Here is a 16,513-nt window from a genome sequence, read left to right as displayed (position 1 = left end):
TATTTCTGATGTCCCTTAAGAAAGAGGAACTCAGTTTTGATCTACACTTTAACACAGATGGTTGAAATGCTTGAGCATAGCTGGGTGTGATGACAGGCATGAGGGAGAGTTTTACTGAGTACTGAGGCCTTTTGCACATCTCTTCTAAACTGCAGTGAAGCCATTAAGACTAAACACAGAGAGCACAACGAGAGTCAAACAGACTGAGACCTTGAAACAACAAGGAATGACACATCTGAGGATCTCAGGGAGTGGACAGGGAGATAATGACTCTCATGTCTGTAAATATGAAGCTACCACCAGCAGCTGGTTAGCTTAGCTTAGCTGTTAAGTTGTTTACCCTAGTTTCAGGTCTTTGTGCTAAACTAAGCAAACGGGCTGCTGGCTGTAGCTAAACATTTAGCAAAGAGACAAGAGATCTTCTCAGTCTTATCATTTGACTCCCGGCACGAATGGGACTGATTATTTTTACCAGGATGTTGAACTTTTCCTTTAATTTAGTCAATACAATATCAGAAAATTGTGAGAAAAGTCATCCTCTTCTTCTTTAAATGTCTATAGGCAAAGAATTCAACTAATCAAATCTGTACAGTGGAATAGGTAAAACAGCCTGGTATTTTGTCTTGAAAAACAATTTTAAATCAATTTTCCAAAGTTAATAATTGAGTCATTTTCTGCCAACTGAAACATTTCAGATCTTATTTACTTTAATTGCCCTTCCACACTTTCTATAAAAACAAATAGGCAAGTAACAGTCATACCTTTATTATCATATCTACTCAGATAAAACTGATGTCTGATGTCTGAATGTTAACAGGATACCACAGAAAACACTACAACAGTGCTCTCAGTGCCTCGAAATAACTACAGGACTGTGTGAACCCCTCCTCTCTCTGGTGTGTCTCAACACTTTTGCTAGCCCTCTTCCTCGTTTCATTACAGGAAGTGAGTTTGCAGTGTGATGCAGCGCTGTCCCTGCAGTCTGTGACAGGTCAGCGCTGTAAACTATTGTGAAAATGGTACTTCTGTAGCGCCACACTCTGCTGCTGCCACCATGCCTTGTTTGGGCCTTCGTCTCTCTCAGCACTGTTGATGCCATCACAGCAGGCGAGCTAACACCCCTACAGGTATTTTGTCTACACTTTATCACATTTGCTACAGAGTTTTTCCGTATCAGAGGAACAGCTATTGCTCCATACTGGTGAACTGAACACTAGTGTGGGATGTAACCTAAGAATACTCCACACGGACAGAATTTGTTTAATACATATTTTTTAAGAGTGTATGATTGTAAGTTTTTTTTTTGCCATATTAATACAGTATCACTAATCAATGTTCGCTGTCTGGTTCTGCAATGGAAAACGGAGTCCGATAGCATCTAGCCTCAGCTTCCCCATTCTGAGCCTGTCAGTTGATGTTGTTCAATGGCCAGCATGTAGGAAGTTACAGACTTGATGGTGCAGCAGAAGAGAGGAGTGTAGCGCTACATGAGAATATTCACATTCAGATATCTATGCGCTCACTTCAGGCTGGAAGATGGGGAATATGATGCGAGGCGCCAAAAACGACATGGTCAACCCAGATAATGGTGACAGCTCACTTAAGGGTAAGATTACTAAAGTAACATCATTTGTTTTTTTTTTTTCAATTGCAGTACACACATTTGTATCACTGTGACGAGTGTGTTTAAAAAGTGTGACATTATAAGCTGACATTTGACAAAGACAATCAGCAATACTCTCTGAGGATTGGTCTTGGACATTTTTTGGTATTCGTTCAAATCATGATGTCTGTCTAGCAGCATTCGGCCGTGTTTGTTAACGCTGTAAATATTGTTCTTGGCAGGTTCGGAGGACGATGTGGTGGTGGTGCTTGAAGACTACCCATCTGCTGAAATCAGCAAGCCCATCTACAAGATGGGAGAGAAGCTCAGACTTATCGCTCAGTACGACGATGTTTTTTGTAATCTTGCTTAGAAATCCAGACATAAGTACAATCTCAAACAGCTATGAGGAAACAATAAGTCCAAAAAGAGAAAAAAAGAAAGGATTACTTTGTAACTTGACGTTGTTAGTTTGCAGTATAGAGAAGTGGTCAGACTTAAAGGTCAGTGATCGATTCCTCTTTGTCTGTTTATGGTGTTCAGGGAGGCCTATTGGTGGAGAGTCCGCTCCGTCCAAACAGGGAAGGAGAACTACATACCCAACAGCCACGTCGCAAAAGTGTACCATGGGTGCGTCAAGTTAAACTTACCCTGTCCTCTAGTATTGTAGCATGCATTTTTTCCACTATGCTATCTAAGATCTCTCTCTGTTGTAAGGGTGGAAAAGAGAGATGTTATTAACACAAGATATTAGTCATGTGGTTTATCTTATAGCTCAAGGTTATGACCCTAATATGAAAAGGATTTCCCTGCTAATGGATTTAATGTGATCCAACATTTTTGTTGCTGCTTCAGTTGGCTGTTTGAGGGAGTGGGGAGGCAGAAGGCCGAGGAGCTGCTCTGTCTACCCGGGAACAGACAGGGCTCCTTTCTGGTTCGAGAGAGCAACAGGGAGAGGGGTGAGTACGTTTTCTTACACAGCAGTCAGCAGTCAGATCTGGTGGTGTGGTTGGACTGTTTCTTTATAGTGAAAAGTCTGCAGAAGCACATGCTTGTCAACAAGAAGGCATTTGTGGAGATTAGATAAGGATGGTGTTGAAATCAGAGCCCCATCCAAAGCACGAATGGGGAACAAGAACAAAAAACAAGCTAAAGTAACATTTTGGCAAACTAGAGAATCAGAATCAGCCTGAAAAGAAATATCACACTATAGAGAGATTTTAATAAGATATGAAGAGAGAAGACAATAAATAATTAGAGAAGGTAAACATAAAATATACAAGTAATGAAATATGAACTATAATATTACAACTATAATAGATACCACTCTATTGATGGTACAATATGAAGCTACACAGGGCTGCCTAAAGTGAGGCCCGTGGGTCAAAGTTGGCCCGTCATAAAGTTCAATTTGGCCGTCAGATTTTTCTAGTTCATATAAAAATAATAATAACAAAAAAAGCATAATAATATTTTAGCTTCAGGCATAAGTTATACATTTTTCCTACTTTATTTTGGAGATTTTTGTTTTAGAACACAAATAGAAAGAAAACCTGAACAAACAGGTCACTGGGTAATACAATAAAACTCATACATTATCAAAAGTGAGCCTTATGTTAAAGGTGCAATATGTAAGAATTGGCCACCTGTTGAACTCATTCTCTAAACAAAGAGCTTCAGCATATCACCTGAGTAGCTAACAGCTGCTAACTATGTTCTCTAAAGTTCTTAGCTATTGCACCTTTAATGTAACTTTTACCAGGCATATTCATGTGTAATTTATAACTGAAAAAGCTGTTTTTATTTTTTTGTTATGTTTTGGGGTTTAATACTTAAATACTCTTTAAATATGCAGGATCCCTCTGTTTTATAATCGGAGCACAGTGTCAAAGTGACACTTTTTGCAGGATGTCTGTCAGCAGTGTTGGGGAAGCTACTTTGAAAGTGTAGCTTGTAAAACTACATGTAGTTCAGCCTGGCAGTAGTTTGAACAAACTACATTTCTACCCCTGGAGAAATGTGGTTGGTAAAACTACTGCTAAAAAAAGTAGCTTTAGCAACTACCTATACTCATTGTACTCATTTAACTCAGCATTAAATAAATCAACAAATGGTGTATATGAAACAAAATATAATAGCCTACAAAAAATTCACATGCCAGCAGAAATATGCCTCTCAACTCAAGTTTTATTTTTTAAAGAACAAAAGCTGACATTTTTGGTCGACATCACAGGAACTTCAGAGGCTCTAACACTGAGGCAGTGGAACTAGATGCCAGAGCAGAATCACTTGTTCAAACGACACATGAGCAGTCTCTCTAAGTTTTTTATCAGACAGCCGGTTCCGCACTGTCTTCCTTGGCACAAAGACCCGCCCACTCTGTGAAGCATTTGAGTGCTGCCAGGGCAAGCCAATCAGAGGCAGAGTTGGCTTAGCATGTCATTACTTGTTTCATGCCTTATTTCAAAGAAAAATAAAATAAAATGTATATTATATAGGGTTTTTTTTATATATAAAAAAATATTTCATGTTATTGGCCAAAATTGTAGTTTGTAAATTGAATAGTTAAACTACAAAAAAATGACCCAAAAAGTAGTTGAATTACTTGACGCAGCACAAAATATGAATGTAGTTTAACTACCAGCAAGTTACAGTAAATTGTAGTTAAGCTGTGTAGTTCAACTACATGTAGTTCAACTACATGTAGTTTAAGTCTCCCCAACACTGTCTGTCAGTTAATGGAACTTGGGATGCTAGTACCATTTTGCATCTTATCAGTACAGTACAAAACAATATGTGCTAGTTGATCGCTTTTCCTGTGGTCAGTTTTTGCCCTCTAAGGGACAAAGTTTGGACATCCCCGAGCAGGGCTGGCTCGAGCCATTTTGGTGCCCTAGGCGAGATTAGGATTTGGACTTGCACCAGTGGTTCAACATAACACATGATTACCTACTTGTGATTATACAGTAAAATAAAAGAGGTTGCACTACAAGTAAATAGTTTCACATGCATAACAATATGCATAATTACTAGTCCATATTGGTCATTGAATTTCAGCACAATGTTTAACATTCTAGGAAGGAGGAGGAACACTAAACAGCCAGCAGCAGCAGAATATAGGTCCAAAGGCAACAAAATCAGCACCGCTAAAGCGTGCAAATTAAAACATCATATCATCATCACTATCACTTTTCTTGGCCTTTTGACGAGATGTAGCAGGGAAATTACTTGTGGATTCTCCCCTGAGAAATTCTGTGTGGTCACATTTGATCTGGAACTTTTCTTTCCTCTTTATAGAAAAACACACAGTGACAACGGTGACTAAGCCAGTGAGTGGATGAAAGTTACAGTGCAGGACTGACATTTCTTTGTGTGTGCGTGTGTGTGTCGTACCCTCAGGTCAGTATTCGCTGTCAGTGAAGCACATGATCGTGAAGCACTATCGCATCTTCAGACTGGACAACAGCTGGTACTATATCTCCCCTCGGCTCACTTTCCAGTGCCTTGAAGATATGATCAACCACTACTCTGGTGGGTCACTGCACAAACTATGCACATGTAGTGTTCTACACACGTACATAACCGGCACGCAGTCACACTTAAAATAATTCATCATGTTCTTAATATAGAAGCATTTTCTTATCAGCGGTTGTCACTCTATATATTTCCTGCTCTGACAAAACACTCTTGATACAAAACAGGAAATGAGATACAATATGCGTGCCAGATAATGACCACTGCTGCATACACAGTGAGAAGTGTTAATGTTACATTCTGTAATGATGCAGACATTCTGGACCAATATGGGCGGTTTGGTTCTGTCTGAGCAGTCGAGTGTGAAAGTGTTTTATGCAAATTATGCAACATTTGTTTGTGGTTGTTCGTAAGCTGGTGAGCTATACTTTCCTTCCTTATCCTCGCATTTTCAGACTTTGCAGATGGCCTGTGTTGTGCCTTAACCTCCCCCTGTCTGTCGAGCACAATCCCGCCATCAGATGCAGCGCTTGAAGGGCCACCTGTAGTCATGAGACGCAACTTTGACTGGAAGAAAGTGGACAGGTACGACAGAGGCTTGGTGACGATGTCTATTAGCTCCGATCTGTCTGTCAGTATAAAAGAGCCTGTTGAATTGATCGCCAGTGGTTTTAATAGTTGAGTGATCATTGTAAGCAATTTTTAATCAAAAAAAGCACAAATTCTCTGCTTCCAGCATATTAACCCTTAGATAATCAACAGACAAAAGTCTTGGTGATAGATAAGGGCTGCAATTAACAATAATTTCTTTCTTAGATTAATCTGCTGATTGCTTTCTCAATTGATCAGTATCAGTATCATTGCAAATCCTAATTATTATGTTTTAGTTCTATTAAGTTTATTTATTTCACTTCATTTATCCTACTTTATTGTTATTCTGGCACTGATGTTATTTACACTCTGTATTTCTTACTCTGTCACAAGTTCTATCTCATCTTATCTCATCTCCCATATGTTTTTTGCATTTCCTCTTGGAAAATGCCTGGAACAATTAAATACTTATCAAAATAGTTTCCCTCATTTAAAAAAAAAAAAGAAAAACAATATTACAGTACTGATGCTCTGTTGTCAATGTTCCATCACCTCTCTGTACAGGAGACAGCTGGTCAGCACAGAGAGCTGTGATGACAACATGGTGAGCTATGGAGTCAGGAACAGCATCGCTGCATACCTGTCCTTTTCTAGGAATCAGCAGCCCACACAGATGGGAGCAGAGAGCAGGAAGAAGAAGAGTAAATCTCTTTATGTGCTCCCTGAGAGCAGCCTCACAAACACAGACTATGATGAAGACTTCTAGAGACGGCAGAGGCATTCAAAAGACTGGAATACCTGCAGGTGGAGGGCAAAAGTCTGAATGTCTGCAGTGGCTGCCACTGAAGCATGCCCAAACATTGAAGTGTGTTATAAATTCTAATGTGAGCACTATGAAGTACTTTAACAATAACTTGAATGCATGACCACTTACATGTTGACTAAACTTATGAAGAAGGACTATATGAAGTTGAAGTGGACAACGGTGCAATTGAACTGTGAAGTGTGTTCAGTTAATACTGAGCAAGAAAAATGACCAGCCTGGCATCATGAAGGTTAAAAAGGAGACTTAAATGCTGTGTGTTGTTGTTGTTGTAATATTAATGTGTGTATGAGCATTAGTGGCTTTCAAACTAATTCCTGCCTCTTAATAAATGTCAGAAGGTGGAATGGATTGTGAAACCAGCTTGACACCAACATACAGTGATTTTTTTTAAACCACTTTTATTTGTACCTCATTTGTTCATAGTTTATATGGAAAACATGTTTCAGTGACAAATCCAGCAGATATGGAGAAACATTAGCAATAATTTGGAGTAGTGTTTCAACCTTTTTTGCGAGTTTTATTTGAGTATTTTCAGGGGCCTGAAGAGATGAAGCGGTCCATTATTAACCCAACAAGCCAAGATGATAGAAAAGTTGGAAAAATTCAGATATTTATATAGATTATTATTATACACAGGCAATGCTCTTGCACCCCCTTTGGTTCTACATACGGACTCTGCTGTGTTTCTGCTCACATTGTCAGACGTATGTATCATGATTTACTCTCATGACTTTTGACTCAGATGCAGCAGCAAAGAGCAGAAAGCTATAGATAACGACAGATGCTGCTCTCTTTATTTAGACCCAAGTTTATGTTTTCACATACAGTCTGCTCTTTGGGGTTAGTGGTTATTACCATTCAAGGTCAAGCACTTGACTACAGAAGAGGAAGTAGGTTTTAGGTTTTTCTGGCACTAATGATTCAGCAGTGTTGATAAATGTCTACTGTTTGCATGCCTTTAATAAAGATATGGTGTCATTTATCGTCCTTTTAAATAGCAGTCGCTCAGTCCAGCCTGTCATATGGTAAACATGTGAAGTTAGTGAGACAATCACACTGGCGAGAATCAGCCCAACAGAGGATGTTCAACAGTATCAACCGTTTGGACAGATGTTTGTTTGACTGTAGGGACTCTGAGAGCATTTGCCCATTGAAGCCAGTGTGGCTCATATACCCTGAATTCTGTCTTGTAAGACACATAACTACTCATTTGAAAATTGTTTAGAAATTATAGACTGCTTATCAACAGTATTTCAAGGTCATATGGATAACATTTTTATGGAGAAAACCGAAAATAATACATATACAGAGCTTGTAGAAAGGTGCACAATAAAATCAGCAGTTTTCCTCAAAAACATTATTATGGTTAATGCTGTTGGTACCAGCATTAGCTAGTGCATGAACTGGCAGCCACTTAAAGGGACAGACGAGTTTTCAGTTTAAACTCAAAAGGGAAGTGATGATACAAGTTGTACTAACACAATTTATTTTGTGGCTTTCTTCAAATCAACACATGACCTGTATGACACGGCCATCCCTGAAAGGGCCATCAATGGAAATCGTGCTAGCAACTGGAACCAGGGATCCTATAGCACCACACAGAATGATATAAATCCATGTTGAAGACTGGACCTACTGGAGAATTATAAAATCAACACTGTCACCATCACCAACAGAAGAGATCGTTGCCAAGAAAGGATCAAATTACACTTTAAAAACAGTTACGGTTTAATCAATTTACAGTTATTACATTTATGATTCTGTCTTTAAAATATATTTGTCAAATTAACTTACTCAATAATATGAATCTGCAGAATATTTCCTATTTTCTTTTTAGCAGCATAGTCGACCTGTGGTGTGAGCCAGTACTGTTTCTGTAAGGGTATGTTTATTTTCAACCAACTACTTAATGATTAATAAACAAAATGCATCACTATATCCAAGTGATCCAAAAGAAACCAGATTGTATTCCATTTTTGAATAGATTGGATTATTTATTACAAAAGCTACCATGTGACTTGTATCCAGTAACAGACCAGCTATGCCATGGCTAGAAGTCCCATATACGTGGCATCGATTGCACTTTAATTAGATGCAACTGTCTACATGTAGTGTCCGTGTCAAATGAACTAATACATGCATGACTTGCATACTGATTTTTGTTCTCCTAATCTCCATCAGCCACAAAAGTTCATCTTGTTTTTCTGTAGATTTGTATCCATCCACTCAATATTTCTTTTGTGTGTCATTCCCTCTCAGTGCTTAGTGTTAGCACTTTATTGTAGCACATCAATATGTCAGAGCAATTCTCAGGGAATTTCTACCATGAGGCATGACACATCACCCATCAGTCTCACAGGCAGCAATATTTCCAACATTGACCCTCCATCACTGGGCCACTGTCTACGGAGCCCCTTAAGGGACATGGGGGAAGAAAAAAAAATGATGGGTGAAAAAAAAAAAAAAAGATGTGATTTTCCCGCAAAACCTTTGAAAATTAGCTTTATTTGTGATTAAAATATGATGATGAGGACCCAATGATTGGCCTTGCTTTCCTTCTCAAACTATGTTGAAATTGCATCTTTAAACAGCCCAATTTTCAAAATGTTTGAAATTTCCCCGGACCCTGTTAAAAAAAGACTATCATGCCGGTATCTGACCACTTTTTTCAGTGACGAGTAATCTAACACGTTAATATTTACAAACCAGTAATCAGATTAAAGTTACTTATCATTATTTTTGTCATTTTCCTTAGTAAAAATATATAATTCTGCTTTCTTCTTGACTCGGGGAGTGATGTCACGTGTGCCACAAGTCACGTTTTCAGCACGAGGACAACTCACGTGTAACACCACGCAGCGACACAGACACAAACAACAATGGAGGGAGGAGAGAGATGCGCGTTTTCTAGCTGGAAATACAGTCATTATTTTGAGCTCCTGTCAGCTAAAGATGAGAATTGTCTTTCATTTCATTTATTGCATTAATTTCGCTGCTGTTAACCCTTATGAAGCCTTATTAATGTTGATAATATAAAGCTTGGCCATATATTCTTTAAAGAATTCAGGGTATATGAGCCACACTGGCTTCAATGGGCAAATGCTCTCAGAGTCCCTACAGTCAAACAAACATCTGTCCAAACGGTTGATACTGTTGAACATCCTCTGTTGGGCTGATTCTCGCCAGTGTGATTGTCTCACTAACTTCACATGTTTACCATATGACAGGCTGGACTGAGCGACTGCTATTCAAAAGGACAATAAATGACAGCATACCTACTTCCTCTTCTGTAGTCAAGAGCTTGACCTTGACTGTTAATAACCACTAGCCCCAAAGAGCAGACTGTATGTGAAAACATAAACTTGGGTCTAAATAAAGAGAACAGCATCTGTCGTTATCTATAGCTTTCTGCTCTTTGCTGCTGCATCTGAGTCAAAAGCCATGAGAGTAAATCATGATACATACGTCTGACAATGTGAGCAGAAACACAGCAGAGTCAGTTAGTGGGTTTAGAGGAGAGGTCAAGCTAACAATGTGTTAGTTCTCTTCAGACAGAGGTTTCCAACATCAGGGTCCAGACCGATACAAGTGGTCCAAGAGGATTACCTGTTTAGTAATACTAATTTATATAAGTATTTAAATTTTTTCAAACTTTTCTATAATCTTCAGGCCTCTAAAAAATACTCAAATGAACCAGTCCATATACAAGTAACCTACAACAAGGGGTGTCAGAGGGGTGTATTAAGCTGGCACAATTATAACAAAGTTCGGGAGCAACTGGTTAAAAACAAGCTGTAACAGTTACCATCAGAGGTTGTGAAACCTTGTGGCTGCTGTGTTCCCCTTCCTGGGAAACGTGTACACAAAAACACAATTTTCGGGGTTGGTGCACATCCTAAAAAACGTTGCTTGTTCTTTCAATACAATTTTATACGTTTTCATTAAATTCATGAGCCAACTGTGTGTGACTAGTTGAGACGAGGTCAGCACTTTCTTCTCAGTTTAAAAAGCAGGATCAAATACTTGTGTTTCCTCCTGGTTTATAAGTGTCGTAAAATACCTGCAAGGAACCAACTGGGAGAGATGCAAGCAATGCAATTGTGTGTGTGTGTGTGTGTGTGTGTTGAGTGGAACAAGCAGTGATGCAGATGCACACACATCTGGTTGCCGACTGCTGCACCATGCAGAGACTGCAGTCCAGTCAGCAATACTCACTCCTCACATCGGGCTGCCTCTCCAGACCATGTGGAACCAGTCTAAGAAAGACTAGAGAGTGGAAGAGCTTGCTCTCAGTGAATTTGCTGTTGAGTAATGACTGTATAGTGTGACTGGACAAAAAAACTCCACTACATCTGACTTTTGTCTTCAGGAAAAGGTCTCCAGTCACTCTAAGGTCACCAAACAATGACATGCCTTATAAAGCATTTATTGAGCATTTTTACAGGTTTATAAACATACAGGCAACTTTATAATCCAAATCCATCCAAATAATGTTAATAGATGAACTCAAATATTTTGAACCATTTACAAAGTATCATCAACCTCAGTAGTCACAATAAGCAGTTTTTTAAAAAGGTGCAATATGTAAGAATAATAAAAAAAAAGCCATCAAACATCAAAACATCAAATCAAATTATCAACAGAAAGTGAAGAAGTGAAGAGCAGGATCAAATAGCCTATGTGTGTTTTTTGTACCTGCAGGTAACCAATTGGAAATGATGCAAGCGATGTGTATGTGTGCTCCAGGTCGTTCTGCTCATTACCTCTCAGTGCTCCACTCAGATCACACTTCACATTTGCTTCACTCAAATTGCTCACCGCTCATTCCAAAAAAAGAAAAGACAATCTGAGTTTTGTCTTCATTTTAGCTTACACCCTAGCCTGGTGTCAAAAAATAACTGAGCAACCAAACCATTTTCGTGCATCAGACTTATGGCGTGATGGGTGCCTGAGCGAAATTGGAGCGAGATGGACAGCTAGAGGAATACTGGCAGCTACTGGCGTCGTTTAGGTGTGACAAGCAACGAGCAACTGTTTGTTTGAAATCATCAGTGGTGGCTACTAAAGAAGTTAGCATTAATGCTGCTTTAGCACCAGTTATATCATAATTGGAGGGTGTATTTATTTGAAAGAGTGCAAAGAAAGGCAGTAAAGGCTTTTCTCTTTGAAAAAAAGGTTTTCGCCCCTCCCCCAGCTTGGTTTTCAGTTAGAGTTTGATTGTAAACTGTGCAGCAAATGGTCGGGGGCGTCAGCTATTAGGAAAGGAGTGGATACTCTATTTTTAAGGCCTATATGTGAATTTAAAAAATCTGCATATACGTGCTCATATTGGTATAAAAATGGTATTAGTTAGATGTGCGTTGCAAAAAAAAGGGGGAAAGATCTAGAGTTCATCCCTGAATCTGAATGATGGCAAAGTTATGAAAAAACATTCCCCATCAAATGCCACTTGTATAGTCAACATAAACCTAATTTGCCTCTGAATCATCTGATCATACATAGTCACATCAGTGAACAGACAACAAAAAAGCTACCCTTCCCTGCAGTCATGCAGCCATTTACTGTAATATCAATGCAGATAAGAAAGACAGAACTTTGTCTTCCTGCCAATCATCACACATTTGTGAATTACAACGATAGAAAAAGCCAAACACCCGCCAGTGCCTGTTGTCTTATGAGAAAGCCCTGGGTCTGAAATGACTTAATGATGAGACAGAAGAGATCCTAAGTTGAGTCCCTTGTCCTCCATCTGATTCTTGTTTGATGTGACAGTGGATGTAAGCACCAAGGAAAACACTCAAACGATGCACTCTGCCCTTAGACTTTTTCCCCTCTGTGAACGAAAACAAGATGAGGAAGGAGAGTTGAGGAACGTCGACGTCTCTGTCCCCTGAATGGGATCAAGGCTTGGAGAGAAAAGGGGTTGGATAAGCAAAGGAAATTAACAAATGGACGGAGATTCCTCTTCCTCCAGCCTGTTTTCTGTTAATCAGCTTCTTCTAATCTCGCCACATCCTCCCCTTGCCCCCGGGGCCCAGCTGTCCAAACCTCTGACTTCACCACTAGTGCACTGGATGCTCACTGGTGAGATGCAAAAAAAATCCTGAAAAATGTTTGCTTTGCTCAAATAGGAAACCCTTTGTGTTCTTTCTCTTTTGTTAATTAAAAACTGCTTTCTTCCCTCTCCGTACTACTGACTTCATCACATCAAACTGTGGCTGCTAATTGAAGTGAGATCATCTTGAAGAGCAGGGGGTTTTCAGATACAAGATAAATTAGTTTACTTGTATATAGCTCTGGTGTTCATTTCCTGTGAAAAAAACAGACAACTTACACTGTGAGCTGGTGTTGCTCTCAGCTTATTTTGGTGCAAAATGTGATGTTCCACTCTAACTTTAACTCTGACCACTTCCTGCAGGTGCAGAATAGAAACAGATTTGTATCTAGCTCTTACACCAAAATGGACACAAACATGGCAGCTACAGATTGAGAGATAATAACAGCAATTTACTGAGAAGGGAGGTTAAAAAACAACAAATTAACCAACCCAAACTGCGATCTTTGACAATTTTTTACCAAACCTCCCCCAAAAAGCACTGCCAACAACACAGTCCTCGCTTCAGAAACAGCACATGAGAACATGTCCTTTAGTGCTGCACCAAGGGCCTCAGCCAACAAACACAACCATGTCCAAGGCTGCTGTCCAGAGAGCTACGGGAAAACAAACAAAAACCAGAAAGAAAGCTCCAAATGTGCACCTCTTTGCCAGGGAATGGAGAGCTCTTATGTGACCTGCCAGGAATCTGTGCTCTCATTCCTTCAGGCCTGTAATACAGCTGATCAGGTTGTGACGTTCCTTGCGTTCCTAAAAGAGATCTATGCTTTTTTTTTTAAATGTTCCTTTCCTTCGGTGTGTTATATGTGTTCTTGTGCTTTTTAAAGACCTTTAAAGTTGAAAAGGTCGAAGCCTGTACCGACAGAGGCTCATTTCTCCTACTGAAAACACCGCTCCTGAAACGCTTCGTTGGTCGTCCTGCCTTTAATTCTGTGACTTTGTGACATCACACAACGTCACAGAGTCGCACATGCAAAATTTAATTTCAGAATTAGGAAACTTTTACCTTTCTCGTAACAGCTGCTATATGAGCTGGACTCAAGTGATCTTGTTACAAGTTTGGTCTTCCTGGGATTTTCCATTGAGAGCAAACTTACACCTGAATGAAGCTGAACAATATGGGATCATTTCCACACCAATGAAAGGCTGAAGAGCCCAAACCTAGCACTGTGGTTTTGAAGAACATTCTGATGTGGAAAGCTTCAGTATAAAGGGGAGAGGCCCTAAGTGAGCTTTCTGGGAAGCAGTTGAAGCATTTGGATTTTTGGAGACAAATAAGTGACCTGGCTCTGCTGTCATTCAGCTCAGAGCATCCTGCCTGCTGCTGCTGCGTTACAAGCAAACACGAGAAGTGGAAAGCTCCTCTTCCCTTTCCGTGAGGAGGTTTTCAAGCAGTTTGCCACGTGGCTTCCTACAATTAACACAAGCTCTGTGCAGGCACTTTTAATTAGAAATGCAATTGTTGGTAAACCTAAGTAAGACCAGTTGGTGACTTAATATTTATGCATGCATCCCTTTCAGTGCCTCATAAAAAAGTCTTGTTAAGTTTAAGTGTTGTTGCAAGAGAAAGCATGTGGTAAGAATCTAAAGCTGGAACCCTGTAATACCTGTAAATTACTGCTCAAGTGTGCATGTGGATTCGACATCCTTTCCATTGCCCACAGCTCTTGTTGAACCCCATTTGTCTCTGGAGGATGACAAGCGGGATGACAGCTGTGAACAAATTAGCATCAGGAATGAGTGTCAAGCACTTCAGTGAAGGGGGATGAAGATGGATGGGCACTAGGTCAAACCGTGGGCAAAATATGGTTGTGTCAGTACGATAGAAAACAATATGATAGATGGGCTGCTAGAGAGTCACATTTTCATGTTCTAACTAACTTGTGACTTCCTAGAATGGGAATTAAAATGATCAAATAAAACACTGCCTAAAATACAGATTGCATTTAACCAAGTGCAAGCTGAAAGTACGGCGTCCCAAACTGACAGTAAGCAGTTGAAACAGCTCAGTTTCGACCACTTCCTCTTGTTTTCACACTTCAGAGGTCAAAGCAAGATGACATCATTGTCGAGCAAGAGTTACAGGAACCAAAAGAGACTTGTTCAGTGTTGCCACATTGTTTTGATATTTTCCAGCCCAATATGTAATCCAAAAAGCACCCGAATATTATCTGTAACAGACAATACAGTAACAGTTCCTATGAAGCCCTTGTCTGTAATGCATTATAACACATTATGAACATACTTAAAATTTCCTCATAATGCACCTTGGGGTATCTTATCATGGGGTAACAATCGTATCTCCATCAGAGCGAGAATGAGAACTACTTTCCAAAGTGTCAAATTATTCCTTAATGCTATAAAAGCATCTATAAGTGTTTCGGCATTAAGACCTTATTTTGGATTTATAACTAAAAACCCATCAGCAGAACAAAGGAGCAAAAACTGAGTGGAAAAAATAACATTCAGTTGTTAAAGACATCTGTCTTGTTTCCATGGTAACAACAAATGTTTAATGTGGTCGCTTGCTCAACAGTCAGTCTGGTCTTTTCTGTTGTAATTGGATTAGCTGCCTCCAATCCATTTTAATACTACCAGTGTGAGGGCAAGGTGCACAGCTCCATGCAAATGGTTCTGTGATGAAAAACTTTACTGATCATATAATTGATCTATACGCACACACATATTTTGACACTGAGAATCTCTGATATGATTGTGCATCCAGCTTTTCCAAGTGATGCCACTCATCTGCAAACAGGACATTTATAATCCAGATTCAAAGCAACTGTCAGCAACTCGGGGTTGCTGTGCTGCTGCATGTCAACATACTCGCTGACAGCAGATTGACAATGTCATAAATTCTTATCTAAACTTTTTAAGAGAAATCATCTTTGTAAATTATGGCTGTGACATTGTAGTTATTGATCAGTCCACCAGGACATTTACTGAAATCTTAAATCAAATTCTCGAGTATGTTCTACAGCGCTTCGAAAAATACAAGCATTACCCTGAAATGACACAGCTCTTTTTTTTTATAGAAAGTCAATACATACAATGTACTTCATGCAAAAGTATTCATACGCCACTAACTTTTTCTACATTTTGTCACGTTACAACGTTTGTATGTTATTGGGAATTTATATGATAGACCAACACAAAGTGGCGCATAATTGTGGAGTTGAAGGAAAGTGATACATTGTTATCGCATCTTTTTTACAAATAAAAAACTGAAAAGTGTGGTGTACAAAAGTATTCAGCCTTCTTTACTCTGATACCCCTAAATAAAATCAAGTGCAACCACATGCCTTCAGAAGTCACCTAGTTAGCAAATGGAGTCCTGTGTGCTATCTAATCTCAGTATAATAGAGCTGTTCTGTGAAGGCCTGAAGAGGTTTGTTAGAGAGAAAAAAAAGTTCAATGTTCAATCCATCATCTGAAAATGGAAAGAATATGGCACACCTGCATATTTATCAAGACATGGCCTTCCTCCTAAACTGACAGGCCGGGAAAGGAGAGCATTGATCAGAGAAGCAGCCAAGAGGCTCATGATAACTCTGGAGGAGCTGCAGAGATCCACAGCTCAGGTGGGAGAATCTGTCCACAGCACAACTATTAGTCATACACTCCACAAATCTGGCTTTTATGGAAGTGTGCCAAGAAGTAAGCCATTGCTGAAACAAAGCCATTAGAAGTCCCATTTGCATTTTGCCACAAGCCATGTGGGGGACACAGCAAACATGTGGAGGAAGGTGCTCTGGTCAGATGAGACCAAAATTTAAGTTTTTGGTCTAAATACACAACGCTATGTGTGGCAGAAAACTAAAACTGCACATCACCCTGAACACACCATCCCCACTGTGACACATGGTGGTGGCAGCATCATGCTGTGGGGATGCTTTTCTTC

At 39.5% G+C, this 16,513-nt stretch overlaps 1 protein-coding gene across 1 annotated transcript; it reads left to right on the top strand.

The window, feature by feature from the left end:
- The first annotated feature begins 929 nt into the window (after window positions 1–929).
- sla1a (Src like adaptor 1a) lies at window positions 930–7,476 on the top strand. The gene is made up of 8 exons (XM_030407407.1): window positions 930–1,127; window positions 1,529–1,606; window positions 1,846–1,945; window positions 2,147–2,233; window positions 2,459–2,562; window positions 5,003–5,134; window positions 5,533–5,662; window positions 6,233–7,476. Exons 2-8 carry the CDS (start codon window positions 1,537–1,539, stop codon window positions 6,432–6,434), a joined length of 825 nt encoding a protein of 274 aa, XP_030263267.1. The 5' UTR covers window positions 930–1,127; window positions 1,529–1,536; the 3' UTR covers window positions 6,435–7,476.
- The last annotated feature ends 9,037 nt before the right edge of the window (window positions 7,477–16,513 follow it).

This window comes from Sparus aurata, chromosome 23, assembly GCF_900880675.1.
Source record: "Sparus aurata chromosome 23, fSpaAur1.1, whole genome shotgun sequence".
Classification (NCBI taxonomy): domain Eukaryota; kingdom Metazoa; phylum Chordata; class Actinopteri; order Spariformes; family Sparidae; genus Sparus; species Sparus aurata.
This window is presented reverse-complemented; position numbering and strand designations above follow the sequence as displayed.